The following is a 13,341-nucleotide window of genomic DNA, read 5'->3' on the forward strand; positions in this document are numbered from 1 at the left end:
TTCTATTTCATTGCTTGAAATTGATGTTTAAATTGTGTATGTCCTCATGGTTCAGTTTAGGTAATTCACATGTCTCTAGAAACCTGTTTTGTCTTTGAGATTTTCTATTTTGTCGGAGTATAGATTTTCAAAATAACTTCTAATTATGTTTTGTATTTTACCAGAGTCTGTCGTGATATTTCCTTGTTCATTCCGAATTTTAGTAATTTGAGTTTTCTATCTCCTTCTCTTTGTTAGTGTGGCTAAGGGTTTATTGATTATGATTATTTTTTCAAAGAACCAACTATTTATTTTGTCAATTTTTTCAGTTGTTTCTTTTGTTGATTTCAATTTTGTTGATTTCAGCTGATTTTAACTACTTCCTATCTTGTACTACTTTTGGTGTCTCTCTGTTCTTCTGTTTCTAGGGCTTTGAGCTGTAGTGTTAGCTGGTTTATTTGTTGATTTTTTTCTACTTTATTGAATGTGCTCCATGAGATAAATTTTCCTTTGAGTACTGCTTTCATAGTGTCCCAGAGATTTTGATATTATGTATCTTTGTTCTCATTTACCTCTAAGAATTTTTTTATTTCCCCCTCCATGTCTTCTGTTATCCATTCATCATACAGTAGCACATTATTTAATATCCACGTGTTGAAGTAGTTTCTGTTTTTTATTCTGTCATTTATTTCTAATTTCAATCCATTATGATCTAATAGAATACAAGGTAGCATCTCTATCTTTTTGTATTTGCTAACATTAACTTTGTGGCATAAAATATGGTCTATTTTAGAGAAGGATCCATGTGCTGCTCAGCAGAAAGTGTGTTTGCTCTTTGTTGGATGGTATATTCTATAAATGTCTGTTAAGTCTGAATTTTTGATTGTGTTATTGAGATGTATGGTTTATTTGTTTAATTTGTGTTTCGAAGATCTGTCCAGTGGTGAGAGAGGTGTGTTAAAGTCATCTAGTACTGTTGTGTTGTGGTCTACTTGGTTCCTGAAATTGAGAAGGATTTGTTTGACATACATGGATGAGCCACCGTTTGGGGCATAGATATTTATGATTGTTATGTCTTGCTGATTTATGTTTCCCTTAAGCAGTATGAAATGTTCTTCTTTATCCCTTCTGACTAACTTTGGTTTGAAGTCCACATTATCTGAAATGAGGATGGACAGTCCAGCTTTTTTGCTGAGTCCATGTGCATGGTATGTTTTTTCCCATCCTTTCACCTTTAGACTGTGAGTATCTCTTTATATGAGATGAGTCTCTTGCAGGCAGCAAATTGTTGGATCTTTCTTTTTAATCCAATCTGCCAGTCTGTGTCTTTTGATTGATGAGTTCAGGCCATTAACATTCAGGGTTATTATTGAGATATGATTTGTATTCCTGGTCATTTGGCTCATTTTTTTTTTAACACGACTTGGTTTCTCCTTTATTTGGCTATTCCTTTTGGGTAGTTCCTCCCTTTGCTGATATGCATCATTGTTTTTCATCTCTTCCTCATGGAATATTTTGCTGAGAATGTTCTATACTGCCAGCTTTCTTTTTGTAAATTCTTTTAGCTTTTGTTTATCATGGAAGGATCTTATTTCATCATCAAATGTGAAAGTAAGTTTTGCTGGGTATAAGATTCTTGGTTGGCATCCGTTTTCTTTCAGGGCTTGGTAAATGTTGTTCCAGGCCCTTCTAGCTTTTAGGGTCTGGGTTGAAAAATCTGCTGATATTCTTATTGGTTTCCCCCTGAATGTAATTTGATTCTTTTCTCTCACAGCCTTTAAAATTTTTTCTTTATTTTGTATGTTAGGTATTTTCATTATAATGTGCCTTGCTGTGGGTCTTTTGTAATTTTGTATATTTGGAGTCCTATAAGCCTCTTGTACTTGATTTTCCATTTTATTCTTCAGATTTGAGAAATTTTCTGATATTATTTCATTGAATAGATTTATCATTCCTTTGGTTTGTTTCTCTAAGACTTCTTCAATCCCAATAATTCTTAAATTTTGCCTTTTCATGATATCCCATAATTCTTATAGATTCTGTTCATGATTTCTTACCATCTTTTCTGTTTGGTCAACTTTGTTTTCAAGATTAAATATTTTGTCTTCAGTATCTGAGGTTCCATCTTCCAGATGTTCTATCCTCTTGGTTGTGCTTTCTATTGAGTTTTTAATTTGGTTTATTGTTTCCTTCATTTCATGGATTTCTATTTGGTTTTTTTTTTTTTCAATATCTCTATATCTTTATTATCTTTTGCTTCCCGCATTTGCTCTTTTAACTGTCGATTGGTATGATCATTCAATGCCTGCATTTGCTCTTGCATTTCATCGTTCAATTCCTGCATTTGCTCTTTCATCTCATCATTTGCTTCCCTGGTCATTTTAATTGTGTATGTTCTAAACTCACTTTCTGACATTTCTTCCACCATGCTGTCATTGGATTTTATTGATGTAACATCTAGATTTGTTTGGGACATTTTCTTCCCTTGTTTTCTCATATTGGTTGTGTATCAGTCAAATGCCGAGATAGTGCAGATTTCCTCTGTTGCCTTATAGTGTCCCTGTAAATTTCCAGTAACACCTCTTAACCTTCAGTAGCCTCAAGTCTTGGCGGAAGTTGATAATGCAGTGCTCCACAAGGAAGCTGCCTCTCTGGGGGTGGTGGCCTTCAGGTGTGGTATATTCCCTGCTAGTGGGCAGAGGCGCCTCCACTTGTTGACCAATGGTCAGCCACCGGGAAACTACACTCGGGCTGAGGCAAGGCTTGTTTGGGCCTGTGTTTCTTGTTCTACTGCCCTTGTGGGAAAGCCTGGCCTGGCACGGAAGACTCACCAGGTGGGGATTTCTCGCTGGTCAGCTCCCCTCCTAGACTAAGTTCCCCTCAATCCAGAACTACCACCTGGGCTGGGCAGCCCTCCTTTGCAACTTTCCCAGGGCCCAGACCTACCTCCTGGGTCTGGGAGCCTCACCCTGTGCCGAAGTGTCTGGTTGGGTGGCCTCTCCTCAGAGAAGTTGCCCGTAGTCCTGGAACCTTCACTCCGCTCCTAAGCATCTCTCTGTGGGACTCTCCTCCAAGCAGCTGCCTGGGGTCCCGGGGCAGTCGCTCTGAGTCCTAGCGTCTCTCTGGATGACTCCTCCTCTGAGAAGAGGGGGGAGGGGGCATGTCTTGTGGGCAACTCTGTTTCACCAAGTTCCCTACGTTCCGGGACTACCCCCCCCCCAAATCCGGGCCCCTCCCCAATGGAAGAGACGTGGCGGCTTTGAGTTGGTTCCGAGTCTCTCAAAACCTCATCTTCTTAAATCCTGAGTCCTTCAGTCCATTGCCATTTCCCAATTTTGCCCTTGAAATTCCCGCTGGCTGCAGCAGTACCACTCTCAGGTGAATTGTGAGATGTATGGAAGAATGTCTTGCATTCAAGCCTCAGGGAAAGGGAAGCCTGCTGCCTTGATATGCTGAGGTAGAAGACACCTGAAGAATTTCAGATGAGATTAAATCAATAGTTGAAGCTTTTTGTGGTTTTCTGTATTCCATTATTTAATTAAACATTAAGATTTGCTGTGAACTCCAGCACGTAGCACCCACTCAGCTCCAACACAGGCGGCGTTCCCCGCTTTATTTTTTTTTAGAGACAAATTCACATTCCAAAAGCTGTGAGAGATGATAACAGCTTTCCCTCCCCTAACAATAGATACCACAAATTCTGGTGTGAGATTCTCTACTGCAATGAGCCAGTTTCCAACACTGTAGGAATAATGACTTTGAAAGATCTTTTAATGTCTCCCTCTATTTTTCTGAAGTGCCATTTATACTAACAAAGGATCTTGTCTAATCCCCGTAATTGTCCTTATTTGTACTTACTTTCCTGCTAGTATTTTATTATGCTAGTTCATACTGTCCACACCCTTTTTCCTGAAGTGTTAGGAGTCAAGCAACAAAATCTCTATATGTAAAGAAAGAACAGGGAAGCCAGGGGCGCAGTGGCACATACCTGTAATCCTAGCCACTCTGGAGGCTGAGGCAGTAGGATCACAAGTTCCAAGCCAGTTTCAGCAATAGCAAGGCCCTAAGCAACTCAGTGAGACCCTGTCTCTAAAATAAAATACAAAATTAGGGCTGGGGATATGGTGCAATGATCAAGTACCCCTGAGTTCAATCCCCAGTACCCCCTGCCCCCGCACTTCCCACAAAAAAAAAAAAAAAAAAGAACAAACGGAATAAGGCAAAAGAAAAGTAATATGGCATACCGTATTAATTACTTACTTTATCCTTGAACTCTCAAAATCTCTTAAAATTAGGTGATTTTAAGAGAGTTCAAGTACTTTAATAATTTTTTAAATCTTGTGTGAATTTTTGAAATTTTCTCTTTAGTTAAATGTACATCAGACAAATAGAACAATAACTTTTTTTCTGAAAATTATAGGATGGGATTTTTATTTAACAGGAGATTTATTTTGTAGCTACTGTGCACAAAATTAATATAACAGTATTATTGTGTTGGCATAGTGATCAGAAACGTTCTCTGAACATAAATATCCAACCATATTCAATTCTCTTCCTAGGACTGCTTGGAACAAATGTAAGCTATTTGAAAACAAAGACGACTTCTCAACCTTTTTCAGAAATAGAAGAGGATTCTGCCGAAAAAATTCAATTTCTTAAGAGCAGTGGAACCTCTATCTTAAGTGTTGACAGCTTAGAAACAAATGGTAAGAAATTTGAGATATCTCAGTTAATAAGTTATTAATTCATATACTTATATTCAGAATTTCTATAAAAAATTAATTCATAACTATCTTGGATCCTCCTTTACTGAAGTATATAGACAGATTTAATATTTTTCCAGAGATTTAGAATTGCAACTCTACAGAAGCCTTAAACCTTACATGTTGATTTTGATTATTAATTTGGTAGGTGAAAGATTCAGTAAATTGTAAACATTTTTTAAACTTACTATACATATGTATGTATGTCAGTAAATGCATCATTCAAATTCATTTTGTCAAAATTTGTATATCAATAAAATATGTTCATGCTCTCTATTTAGAACTAGTAGTTTCTGAGCTGGATCATAGTATTCTTGGATTGGGATTGGACACTTTAGAAGAACAAGAGGAGAAAGAACAGTTTTTTGCCAGGCTTGAGAAAGGCTTGACTTCATCCATTGATTATTCAAGATTGAATAAGGAATTGGATTCTAATGACTCCACACATTTTAAAGCTTTACATAGGTAAAGTAACAATATAAACTGTTTACTGCATTTGTGTTTTTCTGAATTTTTAGAAGACTGATATGTACAAAGACTCAAATAGTTAAACATTATAACAAAATAAATCTTGATTTTTTTTTAACTTTATTCATTATTATATTCAGAATAATTCTATGTGTGAACATAATATGTTGATTTGTAGTTGAAAGCCCACTCTCCCTCCAGATGAAATTGCATACCTAAGATACTATAGACAATAGTAGTATGCTTCTTACTAGGAAATAAATTAGGTAATTTTAAGAGAGTTTGAGTTACATTATAAATTGGGGGCAGGATGGAGAGAACGGAAAGGGAAGTAAAAACCAGGAAGCAAAGACAAGTTTTGGTCTGTGTCTTACCTTTCTGCGTGGTAGTTGACTCTGTTATTGTTAGGAAACCTCATTCATCCTAGAAACCCTACTAGTTGACTGAGCTGGTCCTCTTCTTAGTACAGTAGACCATCACCATTCTTAAGACCTTTATGAAACCTGAGGTCTTTAATTTCCTCAGGTTAGTTATCCATGTTATTGCTTTTGTTATAAATAGAAATCTGATTATTATTTTATTTTGTTTTTCAAGAATACAGGAAGAGTCAAGAAAATCATATCCTCTGGTTATTAGAGTGCTTCATCTCAGGATGATTCACTTCTTATAGACAGTGTATAAAGCAGTACATTTGCTGGCATGAACTATTCAGGGCCTGAGACTTTTACCCTGCTTGCAAACTAACTAGTTAGCCTTCCAATTTTGTGAATATTGGCTGTAAATACTAGATTCCTAGACAGAAACAAAGGGCCTTATTTCTCACCATAGAAGCAATATTGCATTGCTTCTCTATACCGGTGAGGAGTTCTGGGGCATGGTCAAGGATCCATGATGGATGTCTGCACATGAAATAGGTGGCATTTACAGGAAAGGAACACTGACCTTTGCTTTTATATTAAGTGGAAACAGGCCAGCTCTTTGGGTAAAAACATTGCCTCATGTCTCAAGATAACTTACTGCAAACATAGCCCTGAGATGGCTTGGTAAAAAATGGTCAGTGCCTTGAATTGTTGGCATACCTAGAAAGAACATGCAGGGACACACAGGGACCATGGCAGTTGTCTCTCCCAAATCAAGTGTGCCACAATTTTTATTGGTTTATTGGCCACAATTTTTTGCCCCTTTGCAATATTCCTTAACTTTCTCTCATTTTTCAACAATATTCTTAACTATTAGTATTTCTGCTCTACAACAGTCTGATCAGAATGCAGCATAGCATTGAGTAGGCAATATTAGGTGTTGTTGCTATTACCATTATGGTAGTTTTATGGTTTTTCAGATCTGCTAGTGACCCTAAAGATAGGGTTCATGGATTGAAAAAGGTGAAACTGATTCCTTGGTTTGAAAGAAAGCGTTACTGATATATCCAATTAAAACATGCTCAAACAACTTGTCCCTTTGGTGGGTTTTTCTTGGTTTAAGGCTCCTATTCAACTTCCACTTCAAGAATAAATGGTTAATGAGCATGTGAATGCTGACCTTGGTCCCCCACCCTACCCCACTGAGAACCCCTTGGTTCTCATAGTTTGTTGTTAATTCCTAATCTTTAGTGAAGAAGGGGTGTACAGGTCATGAGATAATGTGTAATGTGTAAATGGATACACTTATGGATAAAATTATGTGTATTTGTATATAAATTTAGGGGAAAAAATGGCAATTTTTTCCTTTGATATCTTACGCAGCAACAGTTAGTCTTAGGATTTGAAGCCCCTCAATTTTTCAAAACATTTTCCTTACAGCTCCCAAATGTTTAGCTTTTGATAGGAAAAGAGTACTTCAGAAGATACATGTAATTTTAAAAATGAAAATATATATGTATACATGCACAGGATTGTTTGGAAAATATATTGTTAACATGTAATATTTTTTCCAGTTATCAAGCTAATGTAGAACTAACTGATGTTGAACATGAGACTGAATTAAAACATGAAGAATCACCAGGTAATTCCATTGGTTTTAAATTTTATAATATTTGAAAACATAATTTTTAATAATGACATTGACAAGAGAATAATAATGAAAGGGTAAACTGTAGTGTCTTGGAAAGAGCTTTGAACAGGTAGAGTGGTGTTGCCTAGACTATAATCTGAGCTACTAAGAAATTATTAAAAGTGAATTGCTGCCTCATTTGTTTAGAGCGGACCAAGGACCAGCTGGAAAGATAGGAAAAGGAGTTTCTGTGTCAGGTATGGGGATCTCTGAAGCCAAGACAAAGACCTCCAAAGCATTGTGGTGGGAAACACACCTTTTTTCATCATTCTACTTTCAACCTATGTGTGTTTTTAATGTTGAGATGGTTTTCTTGTAGAGGACGTAGAGCCAGGTTTTGTACTTTTGACTAATATGATCATTTTGGACTTTAAATTAATGTGTTTCTATCCTTTATAGAAGTGTTTTTATTGATATAGTTGTTACTACTTTGCCAGTATTTTCTCTTTTTCATCATTGTTGTCCTGTGTTCTTTGGGTTATATGTAACATTTTGTTTCTTCTTTTGGCATTTTAATTATGCCTCTTTGTTGTATTTTTTTTTTTCTTAATTGCTCTCTGATTAACAATGCCTACCTTTACTTTTTTTTTTTTTTTTTTTTTTTGGTAGTGGGGATTGAACCCAGGGACACTTGACCACTTAGCCACAGCCCCAGCCCTATTTCGTATTTTATTTAGAAACCAGGTCTTGCTTAGTTGCTAAGTGCCTTGCTAAGTTGCTGAGGCTGGCTTTGAACTCATGATCGTCCTGCCTCAGCCTCCCAAGTCACTGGGATTACAGGCATGTGCCACCGTACCGGGTTGTCTTTACTTTCTTAAGAATCTACTTTCAAATAACATTATGCCATTTTGCTTATATCAACACTAACAATTGTAAACTCCCCATATTGCTATTTTTGTCAGTATTTTTCTTCTCCATTATTATTATTGTTGTTAAAACAACATTACTTTAAGACTTTAAAGAAAATAAGAAAGAATGTAGACAAGCTCTACTTATATAAAGATTTGTGTTATCCACTTGCTTACCACTCCCAGTACTTTGTATTCCTTTGCATAGATTTCTGTCTCAAATTATTTTTCTTCAACATGAAGGACCTCCTTTAATATTGCTTGTAGTTCAGGTTACTGCTCAGAAGAAATTATCTCAGCTTTCATTTATCTGGAAATATATTTTGCTTTCATCTTTGAAGAATACTTTTGTCAATATAGAATTTTTAGATTTTCTTTTTCTTTGAACATTTTGATTCCATTCTCTTGTCTTCTGACAATATTTCTCATGAGAAGTCCCTGAAATTCCTGTTATTGTTATTTTGTATATCCATTTGTCCCTTGGTATCTGTTGGGGACTGGTTTAAGGATCCCCTACAAATACCAGTCTACATACAGGTGCTCAGGTCTCTTATATATAATGGTATAGGATTTGCATATACCTATACACATCCTTTCATGTACCAGGCATCTCTAGTTATAATGCTTCACATAGTATAAGGGCTGGATAAGTAGTTGTTGTGCTATATTAACAACAACAACAAAAATGTGTGTGTTCAGTTCCAGTTACAGTTTTTTTTTCCTGAATATTTTCAATTCACTGATGATTGTATTCACAAATGAAGAACCCAAGAATACAGAAGACTGAATGACTAGTATCTTCTGTTATCAAGGTTTTCTCTTTTCTTTGTTTTCTGGCAGTTTGATTATATTGTGTCTTGGTGTGCCTTTCTTGTATTTGTCCTGTTTGAAGTTTGAAGTTGATTGAGCATTATTATAGTTTCCATCAAAATAAAAACTTGTTCAAATATTTCTACTTCTTGCCACCACCTGCCTTCAGATCCTACAGTGTATTAGAACCCAATTTATACGAGTGTATTAGAACCAGTTTTTCCCTATAGGTCACTAGGATGTTTTCATCTTTAAAAGTCTTTAAAATTTTTTCCCTTCTGTGCTTCAGTTTCTATTGCTATATAGTCCAGTTCATTAATCTTTTCTTTAATCTGCTGTTAATTCCATCCATCCATTTTTTTGTTTTTGTTTTTCCCCTTTTACTATCAAAATTCCTTTTGGATTTTTTAAATATCTTTTCTGTCTTATATTCAATTTTTTTCAAGCCCTGAGTATTAAACCATATTCTGTGGATTATAATATTTGTTCAGTTCTGGATATCTTTCTGTTGGTTGCTTTATTATTGGTCCTGGTATGGGACACTTTTTCTTGCTTCCTTTTATTGGATATTGTGGGGTTTACATTGTTAAATGAATGTCTGGACTTTATTTTCTTCTTTTAAAACTTGAGGTTTGATCTGGTAGATAGTTGATCCTGCCACTAGATCCTTTTGAGGCTTTTCTCATGTTCCTTAGGGGAGATATAGTGTAGCTAGTATAGGTATCATTTAACCCTATTCTTAAGACATATCCCTTCTGAGGTTTCTACTGAATGTCCCATATGATCAGTGCAGACTTTCCACTCAAGCAGGCTCAAGCTTGAGTCTTCTTGCCATATGAACTCTGGGAATTGTCCCGCCTACAGCTTTGCAGTTATTCTTGATTCAAACTACACTTTAGCAGCTTAGTGTTTAGTAAATGCTCAAGGGAAACACTGGGACATTTTCCAGAACTCTGTTTCTACATTCCTACCTCCTTTCTTGATTACTGCCCTACAAATTTGGACTGCCTCAGCCTTTCTGAATTCCTGTCTCCTCAACTCCATGCGCTGTCTTCTCACTCCCTGCTTAGCACAGCAGAACATCCACACCTTCAGGTAATTGTGAGGCTCATCTCATTTGTTTATATTCTCCTAGGAATCACATTTTCACTGCCACTTGTTTAGTGTCTGAAAACAATTGTTGCATACATTTTGTCCAACTTACTAATTGTTTACGAAGGAAGTTAAACATAGTTTCTTTAATTCCAGTACAACAGAGGAGAAAGTTCTTTAGATTGCATTATAAGTTTACAGCTGATTTTTCCAGAAAAGAATAAAAAATGTCTCCAAAAGATCTCGTACATTAAATATGGTTTACTGTTTCTAAATTTGAAGAACATTTTCTGTGTATGAAAATATTTTCAAAGTTACAAGAGTAGAGAATATCTTGAATATGTACCATCTTCCTGCCAGAAAAGTCAGTGTGAGTCAATATTCTGTTTTCTAAACAATATGTAAGAACCTGCATACTGATATTTCTCATATAAAAATCACCTCAATTTGGTTTTGCTCTTTCATTATTATATAAATTTAATTTGCCTTAATGTTTGTTTCTGAAATCTTTGACATGATATTTTCCTTTCCTTTTTTTTTTTTTTTTTTTTTTTTTGTCTTTCTCATTTCTGTGAGAAATGTCAATTAATGGCATTTCCTTCTTATTTCTGACTTACTTTATTTGGACAGACTCCCAGGAAGGAGGTTAGTTATTCATAAGTTGTATGGGAGTATTTGCCTGTAGGCTGTTCAGTTACAGAATGAGTATATTAAAATATTGTTTGGAATAATACAAATTGCATTAGCAATTTTCCCACTCAATATTTGGAGGGATCAAGGTAGACCTCAGTAGTTGAGCACTTACCTAGTAGGTATGAGGGCCTGCTTTCAATCCCCAGTGCTGCAACAAAACAAGTAAGATTTGGCTTTATTAACTTTTGATTCAGATTAAGTACAAGACTACTAGCTAAATAATGCTAGCAACAATAATTACTATTATTAAACATAATAGCTAACTCTTGGGCATATTATATATCAGCTACTGTTCCAAACACTTTAATGCTTAATCTTCTCAGCAATCCTTTGAGATAAATACTATTATCACCCCCACTTTACAATGGGAAAAAGTGAAACCAAGAGAGTTTGTGACTTGTCATCAGTTCTATTGCTCAAAGTAGTAAAACAAGGAATTGAATCTGTGTCTTCTGTTTCCAAGTCATGATGTTAAGCACTATGCTGTATTGTCTGAACTTTCTTACACTGCCTCTCTGTAGTTGCTTATATACTATAAGCCCTACCATTGAGTCCCAGATCCAAGCAGTTGTCTGATTTTAGCATCATACTCTGCCCTATCTCCTCTCTCCTTGTTCATCTTTTCTTAAGTACCTTAACCTCTGAGGTTACTTAAAATTTGATGATTCTACCTAGTGAGGTGGTTCATGCCTGTAATCCCAGGCTTAGGCAGGAGGATTGCACATTTGAGGTTAACTTCAGCAGCTGAGTGAGACCCTCAGCAACTTAGCAAGACACTATCTCAAAATAAAAAAAAATAAATAAAATTTTTTAAAAAAGGATATGGCTCTGGCAAGATGCTCCTAGGTTCGGTCTCCAATACCCACCCCCCAAAAACTTCAGAGTCCCATCTAGAGTATTAGAATTCTAATAGGCCTATCACCTAGAAGTATGTCTAATATAAAGTAATTGTCATTACTACTTTGAGAATTTTCTTATATCCATTGGTGCTTAGAAAATCCCAAACTTCACTCTTCTCATGTAGAAAAGAAAAAGTGAGCCAGGTGTGGTGGTGCATGCCTATAATCTCAATGATTCAGGAGTCTGAGGCAGGAGGATCATAAGTTTGAGGTTAGCCTCAGTAACTTGGTGAGACCCTCAGCAGCTTAATAAGACCTGTCTCAAATTAAAAACACACAGGGCTGGAGATGTAGCTCAGTGGTACAGTACCCTGAGTTCAATGCCCAGCTCCAGAAAGAAAATAAAGAAAAAAAGAAGAACTTCTCAGTCACTGAATATAGGTACTGATATAACCTGACCTAGTTTGCCTATTGCAATTACTATACACATGCTGTTCCAAACTCATTTTTTATGAAGTAAAATAGAGATATTTCTATAGCCAGATCTCACTGGGAGCATCCTTATTTAACTCCCAAGCACTCTCAAATTCATTCTTCCAGTATTAATTGCATCTGCATTGTCCCCTCCTTGTAAGAGAAGAGTAGAAGTTATTCCAGAAGAAACACCATAGTACCCAGCCAGTCTTTTTGTTATCAGGCCATCCTGTTCCTCACTGTGATATTCTTTTTTAAAAATACAACTAAGATGGCATTCATTTCCAAAATGATGCCCCTCTGAAAAGGCTATCCCCTTCTTCAACCCACGGTCTTAATTATTCCTTCAATTTAAGAGCTACAAGCAACTTGAAAATCAATGAAGAGATCCTGGCCAAGTATGCCCCATCTTCTCCATAAGTAGACTGATGACATTAGTTAATATTTGCTTCTGCTGCAAAACAATTGAGATGTAGTTTAGAGACTTTAGCCAAGAAATGCCTGGGATTGGGAAACACCAAAGATCATATGGGGTCAGTATTTACCTAAGGGACAGGTCAGAAATAGATCTTTCAAAAGTACAAAATGATTACAAGCAGGGCTACCTACAGAGATCAGAAAATATTAAAATAATCAAAATTCAATCTTTATAGGAGTAGTAGGAACATACCTCAACATGGTAAAAGCTATCTGTGCTAAACCCATGACCAACATCATTCTTAATGGAGAAAAACTGAAAGCATTCCCTCTAAAAACTGGAACAAGACAGGGATACGCTGTTTCACCACTTCTGTTCAACATCATCCTTGAAACACTAGGCAGAGTGATTAGACAGACCAAAGAAATTAAAGGGATACAAATAAGAAAAGAAGAACTCAAGCTGTCACTATTTGCCATTGACATGATTCTGTATTTAGAGGATCCAAAAAACTCCACTAGAAAACTTCTAGAACTAATAAATGAATTCAGCAAAGTAGCAGGATATAAAATCATTATGCATAAATCTAATGCATTTCTATTCATAAGTGATGAATTCTCTGAAAGAGAAATTAGGAAAACCACTCCATTCATAATAGCCTCAAAAAAAAAAAATAACTTGCAAATCAGTTTAACAAAAGAGGTGAAAGACCTCTTCAATGAAAACTACAGAACACTAAAGAAAGAAATTAATGGAAACCTTAGAAGATGAAAAGATCTCTCATGTTCTTGAATAGGCAGGATTAATATTGTCAAAATGATCATTCTACCAAAGGTACTATACAGATTCAGTGCAATTCCAATTAAAATCCCAATGACATTCCTCATAGAAATAGAGAAAGCAATCAT

General features: G+C 35.9%; 1 protein-coding gene across 4 annotated transcripts in view; it reads left to right on the plus strand.

Moving 5' to 3' along the window:
* The window catches only part of CEP162 (centrosomal protein 162), a 99,197-nt gene that overhangs the window by 11,070 nt on the left and 74,786 nt on the right, over positions 1-13,341 (plus strand). For 3 of the 4 annotated variants that reach the window (XM_079146939.1, XM_079146940.1, XM_079146942.1), the window contains 3 exons: positions 4,539-4,685; positions 5,024-5,207; positions 7,144-7,211. In XM_079146939.1, the coding sequence (XP_079003065.1) occupies positions 4,539-4,685; positions 5,024-5,207; positions 7,144-7,211 (399 nt within the window). The remainder of the gene's footprint in view (positions 1-4,538; positions 4,686-5,023; positions 5,208-7,143; positions 7,212-13,341) is intronic. The other variant, XM_079146941.1, reaches the window with a different exon arrangement.

The sequence above is a fragment of the Sciurus vulgaris genome (genome assembly GCF_902686455.1).
Source record: "Sciurus vulgaris genome assembly, chromosome: 7".
Lineage (NCBI taxonomy): Eukaryota > Metazoa > Chordata > Mammalia > Rodentia > Sciuridae > Sciurus > Sciurus vulgaris.